The sequence below is a fragment of the Suncus etruscus genome, chromosome 7 (assembly GCF_024139225.1).
Source record: "Suncus etruscus isolate mSunEtr1 chromosome 7, mSunEtr1.pri.cur, whole genome shotgun sequence".
NCBI lineage: Eukaryota > Metazoa > Chordata > Mammalia > Eulipotyphla > Soricidae > Suncus > Suncus etruscus.
The window spans coordinates 22796007-22808899 of NC_064854.1; the positions used below are offsets into that span (position 1 = coordinate 22796007).

At 45.4% G+C, this 12893-nt stretch overlaps 1 protein-coding gene across 1 annotated transcript in view; it reads right to left on the minus strand.

Moving 5' to 3' along the window:
- The window catches only part of CUBN (cubilin), a 253967-nt gene that overhangs the window by 126016 nt on the left and 115058 nt on the right, over positions 1–12893 (minus strand). The window contains exons 29-31 of the mRNA XM_049777740.1: positions 11897–12078; positions 5858–6032; positions 4791–4960 (exon numbers count right to left, since the gene is read on the minus strand). Of these exons, the coding sequence (XP_049633697.1) occupies positions 4791–4960; positions 5858–6032; positions 11897–12078 (527 nt within the window). The remainder of the gene's footprint in view (positions 1–4790; positions 4961–5857; positions 6033–11896; positions 12079–12893) is intronic.

Consider the following 12893-nt stretch of genomic DNA (forward strand, 5'->3'; position numbering starts at 1 on the left):
CTAACAACATTCTAGAACTTTCGCTGTGATGAGTAGTCCAGGTGCCTGATCGCAGGTACACCCCAACACAGGTCGGTTCTTTTCCTCCTCAATTTTCCAGTAAAGGAAAAAAAAAAGTTGAAAGATAAATGTTCTTCTCCAGATACACACCTCAGAGACATCTGGGCTCATCTATAGCTCCACCCACTTACAGTTCTGAATTTTTGGAGAAGCTTAGGAGGCCTCCCAAGCAGTTTTGAGGAAACTAATTCTCAACCAGGCAATGGACACTCAATGAAAGAACCTGATGATATGGTACTGAATTATACATTATTCAGCTACCACAAAATCCTGGATGGGAGCCTCTAGTGAGACTTGGGAGACCAGATGGTGCCAGGAATTGAAGCCATGTGTGGCATATTCTCTGCAAACTCCTCACCTGCTGTTCAATCTCCCATCCCTTGAGATTGTGTAGATGCTGTGGGGGCAGGATTCTAAGATTTCAGGGGACCCAGGGCCTCTCATGGACTGGGATGACTGTGAGTCAATGTTCACCCATATTGGGGTGCTGCTCAGAAGCAGTGTGTTGGGGGAGCTGGAGAGCCAGGACAAGGAGTATGGAGTCAGAGGGTAGATCTCAATACTGCGTATGCCCCTCTGGCTCCTCAGCTGCCTACCCTGCCCAGAGTTGGGCCTGTATTTTGTTCCAGGGCTTAGTAGCTCTACTTCTATAAGCTGGTTGCCCCCTGGGGAAAAAGTGCCAGCTTGTTAGCTCAGACTTTCTGGGATTTGGTCCATCTGCTGGCCTCTGTCTCCGATTTATCCCCCTGTGCCTAGGACTGGGTCATGTTTGAGGTCTGACTTCCTCGCAGCTGCTTTGCACAGAGGTTGATCACTGAAATTGCTACTGGCCTGTTTCTATTGAGTGTTGCCTGAGACCTACACTAGTGCCCACAGGAAAGAAAAGACCCAGGTCTCCAGAGGTGGGGAAAAGGTGGGGGTTGCCTGAAGTCTTGGCTGGAACACTTTTATAGTGTGGACCCTCCCAATGGCAGGCTTTTTGAAGAGAAGGTACTCAGCCCCAAACTCGCTTGTGGGGAAGGCCCACCATAGACTCCTGGACTCTAGTCTATTTGAGTCTCTCTTTCAGGCCTAAGACTCAATTTATCGCTTCCTCTTTGTTCTAAAAGGTGGGTTCAAGAGAAAATACACCCCAAGCTTATAGTTTTTTTCTTTCTTCAAACTGAAGAAAAGTTTCTTTTTTGTGTGTATGTGTGTGTGTTTTGTTTTGTTTTATTTTGTTTTGGGGCCATACTCAGAAGCTCAGAGCTTACTCCTGGCTCTGTGCTCAGAATTCAATCCTGGTAAGACCATATAGGGTGCTAGGAAGCAAACGGGTCAACCATGTGCAAGTTCCTACTCACTGCACATCTTTCTGGCCCTTATTATTTTATTATTTATTTACTTATTTATTTATTTATTTACCTCAAATAATCAGTATTGAAAAGTCAGCACTTAGTGGTTAAGAGTGCAGGGACTAGGGAGTTCCCTGGTTTTGGCTCCATATCACATGGCTTCCTGACGATCCCCAAGAGTGACCTAGTCCTGACAATGAACAGCCCAATGAGGTCGGGCAAATGTTGCTGGGAATGGCTCCTGGATTCCCTCAATCTACCAAAATCAATCCAACTTAAAAATCAGCATTCACCTGCCCTTTCTGAAGGGTATTCCACATTTCTTTGTGACTTGACATATATAGTACTGGACCCACGAGGCTACTCTGTGCAGTGACAGCATAGAAGATACTGTGCTCCAGGCTCTTGCCATCCCACTTCCTGGCTTTGCTCAGTGGACAGATCACCTTAGGTTCATTTCTCAGAAGGACCCTAAGGAAAGCAGATGGGACTCTGATCTGTTCCCTACCCATATCCCAACAGATGGGACCATTTCAATCTGTTTCTTAGAGTTTTGTTTGTAGAGAAGAAATCTTTATTTATCCTTCTGGGCTCTTTGGCTTTCTCAGGGTTCATATTTTTGTAAATGAATGTGGTTTTTATCAGCATGGGACAAAGCTTTAGTCTCTAATTCTTCCAATTTGCTTCTTTTTCACTTATCTTTCACTGTGGCTTTGGGGATTTCAATGAAACTTGATACTCTTCATACTTGTCCTCACTATATCTTAAATTCTTTCCTTTCCTTTCCTTTTGCTTATCTGTGCTTTTTGCTCCAGATGGACTTTCCTGGCATTTTTCTGCTTCCTATCCCTGACAATATGCCAAAAAATATAAATTAAATAAAAAAAGCAAAACAAAACATTTCATGAGACCTTAACTTTAGTTACATATCCAGTTCTCTTTTGTTCTAGCTTTGTTTTTTGGTCTGTTTTTTTTCCATGTTTGCCATCTCACTCACTATAGTTTGTAGGGCTTGTTGAAAAAAATTTTTGTGAGGGTTGGGTCACACCCAATGATGCTCAGGGGTTATTCCTGGCTCTGCACTCAGAAATCGCTCCTGGCAGGCTCAGGGTACCATGTGGGATGCTGGGAATTCAACCATGGTCTGTCCTGGGTTAGCCATGTGCAAGGCAAACACCCTACTGCTGTGCTATTGCTTGCTGAAATTTTAAGTCTGACATTTTTGTTTTGTTTTGTTTGGGGCTATACCCAGTGGCACTCAGGGAATACTCCTGGACCTGCACTCAGAACTTCTGGCAGGCTCCTGGGACCATATAGGATGCCAGGTATCGAACTTGTGTCAGCCACATATAGGCAAACTAGCTGTGCTATCTATCACTGTAGCCCCTTATGTTTGACTTTTATTCCCATAACTCTAGGGACTATCATGGCTTCATCTCTGGGATATTTGCATGTTCACTGTCATTTTCTAGGACTTCTGTAGGGCTCATAGGAGAAGCAACTGAGTGTTTCTTCTCATTCCATGGCTTGAGCTAGGGTTTGGGTTTGGGGGGATAGGGGCACCCAGGGACTTGAAATTAGAGGTACAGAACCTCTGGACTCTGTTCATGCTCATTAGTTTAGAATGAGATGGTCTATCAGGATACCCATCTGATTCAGCTCCTGCCTCAAATTCTGCTTCTCTTTCTTTGCCAGAGACACTCTTAGGGGAACTGCCAACCCAGCTGGATGAGCAAATACGCCTTGGCAAAACCGCCCAAACACCAGGCCCACATCTCTTTCAGATATGAACTCAGAAATGCCATGCTACCTTGTGAGCTCTTTGGTAATTTAGGGATCAGAATTCGTATCCAAGAATTTTTAATTAGACAATCAAAGAAATGTTGGTCCAAGTTCCCATTTTGGAAAGATGTCCTGACCTTATTCTCTGCCAACTTAGACTGAAGAATCAGTTAGACTATTATTACAGTCATAAATCTACTGTTGATTTAAGTAGATTCATGATTTAATCTTGTAACATAATACTTTGAATCATACCATTAGACTGAACTCCTTAGACGTGAAACAACTTTTGCGTTTTCTTGAGTTAAAATTGAAAACTAGCCAGCTGGAGTTTGGGAAAGAAAGTCACAGGAAGCTAAGTGAGAAAGATGTTAGCCAAAAGAATCTGGTTTATATTGGAACGAAATGTCTCTAAGTAGAAATGAAAGATGGAAGGCCTTTTATTAAAACAGATAATGAAAATTAAAAGTCAAGACATCTCGAAATACAGCCCCAGTCATCCTTACATTTAGCACAAAGCATTCATTTTAATAGACCGTATTAAAGTTACTTAAGAATAATAGAAAAATTTTGTATTCAATCCAACTAATAGCTTTATCTGTTCTTTTCCACCCCAATCTCCCAGTTCATTCTGTTCTGACCCCAATTTGTCTAAGCAGCAGATCAAGATAGACTGATTCTCCAAGTTTAGCCTTGTGAGACCTCCAGAGGTTTAATAACAATGAAATTTAAACAAGCTCTTGTAAATCCATTCCACTGCACTTTCCTAATCTCTCTCTCTCTCTCTCTCTCTCTCTCTCTCTCTCTCTCTCTCTCTCTCTCTCTCTCTCTCTCTCTCTCTCTCTCTCTCTCTCTGCAGCCATTTCTGGTCAAAGTTATGTAAAAGGGCTGCTATGAAATTTGTGCTTCACAACTTTTTTTTTTTTTTTTTGGTTTTTGGGCCACACCCGGCGGTGCTCAGGGGATACTCCTGGCTGTCTGCTCAGAAATAGCTCCTGGCAGGTACGGGGGACCATATGGGACACCGGGATTTGAACCAACCACCTTTGGTCCTGGATCGGCTGCTTGCAAGGCAAACGCCGCTGTGCTATCTCTCCGGGCCCATGCTTCACAACTTTTAAGAAAATACACAATAGAGACAACTGAATATGATTCAGATTTGAACTCGGATAAGACATAAAAAACAGCTGAAGCCATTTTTGACCCTAAATTAAATTTAGTAATAAAGTGGAAATGAAAATCCCGCCCATTAAAAATGGTAAAGCAAAAATTAAGTTGAACATCTAACCCTGAAATTATCTACTCCTCCATTTGCTTTTAGGTTAAATGAAAAAGTACTTTTGTTGTAGTTGGGTTTCTTCTAATATCATCAGAGACATCCAAAACTAATATAATTACTGTGTGCATATAGTAATTTTTAGCTGGGCAGGGGGTACACCTGCCAATGTTCAGGGGTTACTTCTGGCTCTGCACTCAAGGATCACTCCTGGAAGCTCTTGAAAGACCATATGGGATGCTGGGGATTGAAACTATGTTAGCCATGTGCAAGATAAGAGCTCACCCCACTGTGCCATTGCTCCAGTCCCTGAGTACTGAACTTGCTATGTCACTTACCATAATACAAGAGTCCTGAGGTTCTAGGTCAAGGTCAGTGAAGTTCAAGAAAACACGATGCTTTCTTTCTACTTGAATGACCCAAGAACAGTCAGTATTACTCCTATATGGACTGGGATAATTTGGAGAGTGAATCTCTCCTCTGGGAGTCTGCAAAATCCCACCACAACCTGTAATAGAAAAATCAAGATAGTCCTGAGATGAATCCATAATATAGGACCTTAATGCTATAATCTGGTAACTTTGGTATAATTACAATTTTGGTGGCTTTGTATATAATATGATTTTGTATGAGAATGTTAAAGATTCTGAAAAGAGAACTATTCCAAGAAAGAGAAAGCATATCATTAATTCAAACATCCCAACAAAATTAAGAATGATTAAGAAAATACTTCAAATATTGAAATTATTTGAAATAATTTGAAGTGCAAATTGAGTCACATTTTCCAAAAGCCATTAAGCGTTTCTTCAGTGTTCTCAGGAATACTGAAAAGTAAATAAGCATACTATAAAATTAAGTCATTTTCATCAAAGAATTTTGACAAGGTATGCCTTTACAAATAACTTAATACCAGCCTTTTAAAAGAATATTTTGGACTCAGTACAATTATTCATTTATGATTCTTCTGACATTTCCAAATGCCTAGGTACATCTGGCTCTGTAACCTGGAACTTCAGGACCTGGAATGTAGCTCAAAAGTAGAGCATTGCCTTGCCAGTGTGAGGGCCCAAGTATAATCTCCTGGTGTCACCCATGCGGGAGAATGGGGACGTGAAACTGACAAACTGCTCAGGAACCCGAGGATGTGATGCTGAAGCTGGGACCACAGGATGTGGGAGCTGGGACCAGAGGAAGCAGAAATTGGGACCACAGTTTTGTGAGAGCTGGGAACAGCGGATGCATGATTTGGGAATCAGAGGATTGTGGGAGCTGGGACCAGAGGCTGTGGGAGCAGCCATGGTGCCATGAAAGTCACGAAATGGTCAGGACAGCTCCCTATCACCCCTCTTCCATCTGTCCAGGAGCTTTAGCTCAGCCTCAGGAAGCCCCTCCTGGGCTTGCTCACCTCCAGGAACCGCCTGCCACGAGGCATTAAAGCCTCTGCCGTTTATGCTCCTGTCAGCCTTGAATCGGATGGTCATCTCATTGCCCGTGCTGGACACCTGCATTGGGGAGCCAGGCGGCCTCCGGGTACATAGCTGGGCTATTCTGGGAGAATGGAGGTCAGGGCCTCCATAGACCTGCGGGGGAGAGGGAAAAGATGCATTTGAAGAGTTAGTTGCATGGAAGCAGTGCCAGCTCTGGCCCCTTCCTCCCTTTGCCCACCAGCTCTGGAAGACTCAGCATCACACACTAGAGAAATCTCAGCCTTCCTGGGTGGGGCTAAGTCGAGAATGATACTGGCTGTTCCAAAGCTCTCCTTTTGCCCTAAGAACCTACAAATCAGCCACCCATGAAATTGCCAGAATGAAAAATCAAACTGCAGAGATTATTTTAAAATCTTTCTGGTTCTCTCTCTCTCTTTCTCTCTCTCTTACTCACTCTTCTCTCCTTTTAGGCTTTTTTTTTTTTTTTTTGAGATTTTTCTTCTCTATTTGCTTTCTTGGTTAGAAGTACTCCTGATAATAGCTGCAAGTCTGAGCCTTTTTATTCTTATAACGCTCTTATAGGCGCAGAAGAAGGGTCTTAGTCAAAATCTTATTTTGTTTGTAAAAATGAAGTTCATTGTCACTGTTGATTTCCCAGTGATATTTTTTTGGAGGCCACACCCGGCGTTGCCCAGGGGTTACTCCTGGCTATCTGCTCAGAAATAGCTCCTGGCAGGCACGGGGGACCATATGGGACACCGGGATTTGAACCAACCACCTTAGGTCCTGGATCGGCTGCTTGCAAGGCAAACACTGCTGTGCTATCTCTCCGGGCCCAGTGATATTTTTATAATCTTCCACTAAGTACATTTTTCACTTTTCACTTCTTAGGAGGAAGCAGGACAAACTGCCTGTACAGTGAGTCCAGATTGTGAATCCTCACTGTTCTGTTACAGAAATCTGATCCAGAAACAAACTGGCAGATGGAAAGATAGAGAAAAGATTCTGGTTCATTTACACATAAAGATTCCACCTGGTTATCACCAAAACGTCTCTAGTAAAGTTCACAGGGAACTTTTATATATGCTATTTACAGGCTGCATCACTTTTAATGTGAATATTTTTCATTTAACATATACTGAGATAGTACAGCAGGTAACGCACTTGCCTTGTATGCAGCATCTCTGGGTTTGATCCCCCAGAACCCACAGGTCCCCTGAACCTTGCCCTGAGAAAGGAATAAGCCCTGAGCACCACCAAGTATGGACCCCAAATTTAAAATAATAACGGGGTTGGAGGGCATTTGGGTTGCATGCAATTAACTGGGATTCAATCCCTGACATCTCAGAGTCCCCCCAAATCCTCAAATTGTAAATGCAGAAAAAAAAAAGCCCACAAAATGGTAAGTGCAGAGCCAGGAGTAACTCCTGAGCACCACTAGGTGTGACCCCAAAACAAAAACAAACAAACATATACAATGGTTGGCAATAAATACAGTCAACAATTAATATAATTTGCTGTTCTTGTGTAACCCTAGGGGAAGGGGTCTCAGAAATCCAGTATCTAGTTTCTTCCTTCAGTGCCTACACCCAGAGTGTCCTAACAACAAGAAAGGTCCCAAATTCTGCTGGGAATTGCCCCGGGGTCTGCAATTACATCTAGACCTATCTCAACTATCTCCCCATCTCACTGGATCCCTACACCCACTATACCTCTTTCCACCACAGTTTGGGCAGGAAGGTTTTAGGGGTGTGTTTTTCAATTGTTCCCACTTCTAACTCTCTCTCTCTCTCTCTCTCTCTCTCTCTCTCTCTCTCTCACACACACACACATACACACAGACACACAAACAGACACACACACACAAGACACACACACAAGACACACACACACACACACACACACACACACACACACACACACACACACACACACACACACACACACACACACTGGCAGCAAAGCTCTAAGGAGCCAGAAAAGTATGCAAGGAAAGAGCTCCTAACCCCCTGCTTTGGGACAGGTCACTCTTGACAACAAAGTCCCCTTGGGGTGACAGTTTCCAGGGGCACTGCATTGGGGTCCTCTGAACAGTACATTCCCCCATTGTGCCACTGTTCATGAATCCCTTCGTGCGGTGCAGTCTCCAATGAGTTACTCTGGGGACCCAGTTGCTGAGTGGAGAGGAGGAGAGAGCTGGAAGCCCCCTAGGGGAAAGGGGGGCTCTGAATCCATAATGAAGCCTTTGTCCATCATTCCCCAGCCCCAGGGAAAGGCCCAGATGAATGAGAGGCTGTTCCCAGAAGAACCGAGCACAGGCCCAGAATGTGGGGCCCTGAGGGCTTGTTTCCTTCAGAGGAGCCTTTTGTGGGTCCTTCACTGCCTGGGCTTTTGGGAGCCCCTCTGGGTGGCCCTGGGCTCAGGCTCACAAAGAAAAGACCAGAATGCTCCCAGGGGAGGGTCTACCCAGGTCCCACATTCCTGCCCCGCCCCATAAACAGCTCCAATCCCCAGGAACTGCTGGGCGGACTTTCAAACAAAGCAAATTTGCACTTCAACAAAATTGTTGTTTTCCCAGCTTGTGGGACCCCTTGAGATCACAGACATGACTCAGCAGGGCTGAGAAGCCTCCAGAAGGAGAAAGCCTGCTGCTTCGCTGGGACACTGAGCCCGCTCATAAGGGGCCAGAGTGGAGACCCCCAGGTGGGGCTAGTTCTGATTATCCTGGGGTTCTGCCCCCCAGGACCAGGGTTCCTTTTCCTGCAGGAAGCCAAACCAGGTTCCTTTCTTCCTATCTCAGAGGCTGCAGGAGAGTCAGTGCTTCCATGAGCAGATATAAAAGAACAACTTTTCTGGCTCCACGCATGCCCAGCGGTCAGCATATGACCACATGACTCTTTGAAAGCAGGGAAAGATGGAAAGAATTCAGGGTGGGGAGCCTTTCATTCTGACTTGTGACTAAGCTTGGGGAACTGGCCGAGCAGGGGGGTTAGGGGGGGGCCTGGTGATCAGAGATGAAAAACAAATGCATTTTTAAGCAAATGCTCAGGATACAGAAGATTTCAAAGTCTCTGTTTTCAATGTTTCTGACATTTCTTTCTGCTCTGTGAGCTCCATTTATCGTCACTATTTAAGCCAAAATTCCAGGAAGATGAGTAACCTAATGGGCTGCTTGTGCCAGGGTGGTGGTCACTTTCTGGACATGGATTCTTAAGGGAAAACATACCAGCTCCTGCTTAAGTCTGGCAAAAGCCAGGTGAGCCCAACACAGGTGACAGAGGCTGTGCTCAGCAGGACAAGAAAGGAAGCGAGAGAGAGGACAGAGGGGGGGGGAGAGAGAGAGAGAGAGAGAGAGAGAGAGAGAGAGAGAGAGAGAGAGAGAGAGAGAGAGAGAGAGAGAGAGAGAGAGAGAGAGAGAGAGAGAGAGGAGAGTGCAGAACAGATGGCACAAAAAAGGTGTGAAAGCTCTAAGTAACATACACACAACACACACTACACACACACAACCACACACCATGTGCATTTCAGCCTTAAAAAAAATCTCTCCCTAAATAGAGCAGGGATTCAAAGTGTTCAGGGAAATCTTGGGACCACATTTAGTAGTGCTCAGAGATTACTCCTAGCTTTGTACTCAGGGATCATTCCTCGTGGTGCTGGCAACCATCTGTGGGGGGTCACCTGCAAAGCCTGATTTTTCTCAGGGTGGGAAACCACCCTGTTCTGGTAGAAAAATACCCTTAAAGCCACTGCTATTCTCACAGATCTTCCTGCACCCACTTTGTTTGCACTCCCTCATCCCCACGTTGGCAGGGCACAGACCAAGTCTCTGCTTTTTTCAAAAGCACAAAGGCCCCATTGGCCTTGTGCCAAGGGCAGCATCAGGGTGAGATGCCAGGGGTCTGCCGGGTGAGGCACCTCCCCAAATCTGCTACTAGAAACACCCTCTGAAAAGGCTGTGGCCGTAAGCTTTGCACCAGTGACACACCACCTTCCTGCAGGTTGTGGATTTGGACAGATACCTGCTGTCCCCACCTAAGACACCTCTGAGCCTCTTTGGGATGGAGTCAAGACTCAAGGACAAGTTTCCCAGGGGACCAAAAAGGGATATTTGCTTGTTTGTTTGTGGATCACGCTTAGTGCTACTCAGGGATTACTCCTGGCTTAGTGCTCTGAGGCTGCTCCTAGCAGTGTGGACGAAACAATGCAGTGTTTGGGGGGAACTGGGGGCAGACTTCCTAGACTCCTGCATGGGAAGTATTTACTCAGCCTACTAAGATTCCTATGTGCACTCAGGACAGGGCCTGCAGATATGTCTGATGGTCCTTGGGAGACCCCCTCCTCATCATATGGCCCTGACTACAGAGTTTCCTTCTCCAAGGACTAGGCTGCTAAGAACAGGTCTTAGAGCTTCTGCTGCCACTCTGTGAAGAAAGATCCTCTTACCAAAGAAATCATCTGTTGCATTATGAAAAAAATTTAGTTTTAGTTTGGAGTCATACCTAGTGGTTGTTAGGGTTGTTCCTAGCTCTGCACTCAGGAATCACCCCCCCACCCCCCCGTGGTGCTCAAGGGACCATATGGGATCGACTCTGAATCAGCAGCATGGAAGGCCAGCACCCTCCCCTCTGTATGTTCTCTCAGGTCCCTGTGATGAAAATGTTTCAGTGTTTCCTATACGGCTCTTGTCTCAGCATTTCACCCACTGCCTAACACTATCTCTGTAGCCTGGTGTGTGAGCAGCAGCTGAATTCAGGCCTTGGCCTGTCCACTCAGGATCATTGGTCAGAAAACCTCACTCATTTTTTGGCAGTTCTATTTGGACAACAAGAAAATGGCCACAAAAAAAAAAATTTCTTCTCTCTCGTCACCCTTAAATGAGGAGCAGGAGGCTGTGACTGTGTCTGTCTGTCAGGCTCATAAATGCTGATTTGTTGCCCCACGGAGAGATGGGTCTTTGCAGCTCTGGGGCCACAGCAGGAAAGGAAAACACCCAGATGAGGGACCAGGCCCAGGGTGGTTAAGTTCCTCTAGACTCTGGCCCTGGGAAGAAGCGTGGCAGGCCCCAGAGTCAAAGACCCATGACTTGTGTGTAGACATCTTTAAAGGGCAAATAGGTCAAAGTTCAAGATTATCAGGCTAACAGAACACCAGGCTTTCTTTGACTTAAGTTTAGAATGGATTATCCAGGGGACTGGAAAGATGGCACAACGGTAGGATTTTTGCCTTGCATGCAGCCGACCTGGGATGTTTGCCTTGCATGCAGCCGACCTGGGAGGGACCCGGTTCAACTTCAGGCATCCCATATCGTCCCCCAGCCTGCCAGGGGCGATTTCTGATTGCAGAGCCAGGAGTGAACTCTGAGTGCCACTGGGTGTGGCCCCAAAACCAATCCATTAATCAATCAATAAAGTTTAAAAAAATAAGTGGGCCTTCCAAGGTCAGAATCTTCATCAACTGAGAGATAACTTCTGCAATAGTTTTGGGAAATTTTTGTTCTCTTGTGATCTTCCCTCTCCCCACACCACATTACCTCAGTGACCATTTCTCAAAGTCCTCAGTGGCAGGTCCATTGGGTTCCCGCCACATGCCCCCTTCTGGGGTCAAATCCTTTTTGCCACAGCCCCCTAAGTGCCCGCCTGCCTCTCTCTACACCCTGCCTCCTCCCCAACTCCCCTGGCTTTCCTCAGCCAGCAGCTGCTTGTCAAGTACCCCAGGGGAACACTCCTTCACTCCATTGGCCAGTCATCCTGAGGAAACATTGAGATTCAGGCTCCCAGCAGTCTGCAGGGTCCCCTCACACTGTGGCTTCTTTTACCATGAGCTGCTGGGGAACCCAAGCTGGGGACTCTTGCCTAAATGTCTGGGAACCCCATTCCTGAGGGACTAAAACACCTACAAAAATGACAGAACTGAAGGGTAAAATTTCAAAGAGTCATTTTTTGTTCTGCTCCAAAATTTGAAACTTTGAAAAAAAAATTGAAATTTTGGGAGAGCTGGGTAGCCCCAGATGTTCCTACCTCCAGGACATCAAATATGCATCTGGAGTGATATTCCACATCAAAGTCATGAATAACGAGCTGAATGCTGCTGCCAGGTGCCGTTTCCAGAGACCAGAGACACTCCTTGTTGTGGGGGTACGTGTCCGGGTACCCAGGGCTGCTGAAGGAGCCCGTGGGTCCCGACAACTCGCCACCACAGCCTGTAAAAACATTAAACTTTGGTCAGTTCCAAACAGGCTTCACCCACTGAGCAAATTGGAGAACTCGGCTGATCAAGAGGTGATGGCAACGTAGGGACCAGTGACAGAGAAAAAGCAAATGACAAAGTCATAACTCAGCAGGTAGGAGACAGAAAACATCATAGCTATCACTTAGTAAATGTATCTGAGCAATATTTATAACATTATTTTGCTGCAATAGCTCTTCCGATTCTTCTCCCTATTTTATTTTAATTTTCTTCATTCTGTGGAGGGAAGGAGTCCATAGTAGAAGGGATGATGGTGAGAAATGCTAAGGAGAAAAGTTACACCCTTCTTCAGTGTTCTTGTGTTGAAGGTATCATTTGTAAGTCCAATTCACACTGAAGATCTAGAATTCTAAGCACACAAATTCCTGTAATAGTGGATATATGTGAGAATAAATGTTTCCATCACCAAGAGTGAATGCTTAGTAAGCCAAGGTCTTTAGGTACTGATGAATGTTTTCATATGGGCTAACTATCTCACTCTGGGGATGCAGAAGATAATGTAGGGGCCAGGCATGGATAGGGGTTTCCTCTTTGCTGGGAACCTTTTTTCTAAAGGCATTATGGCTATTAAGATGAGGGAGAAGTTAGCAGTAGGGATCCTGACCCATGGAAACTACATCTGCAAACCTCCCTTCCCCAATGAAACAAATAAATAGAGACAAGCCTAGCTGTGGAGAAAGATGGCGGATAGTGTATGGTTTACACATTTCTTTTAGAAAGTGCTTCCGGTGGGACATAGTACAGTGGGTAGGCTGTTTGCTTTGCTTG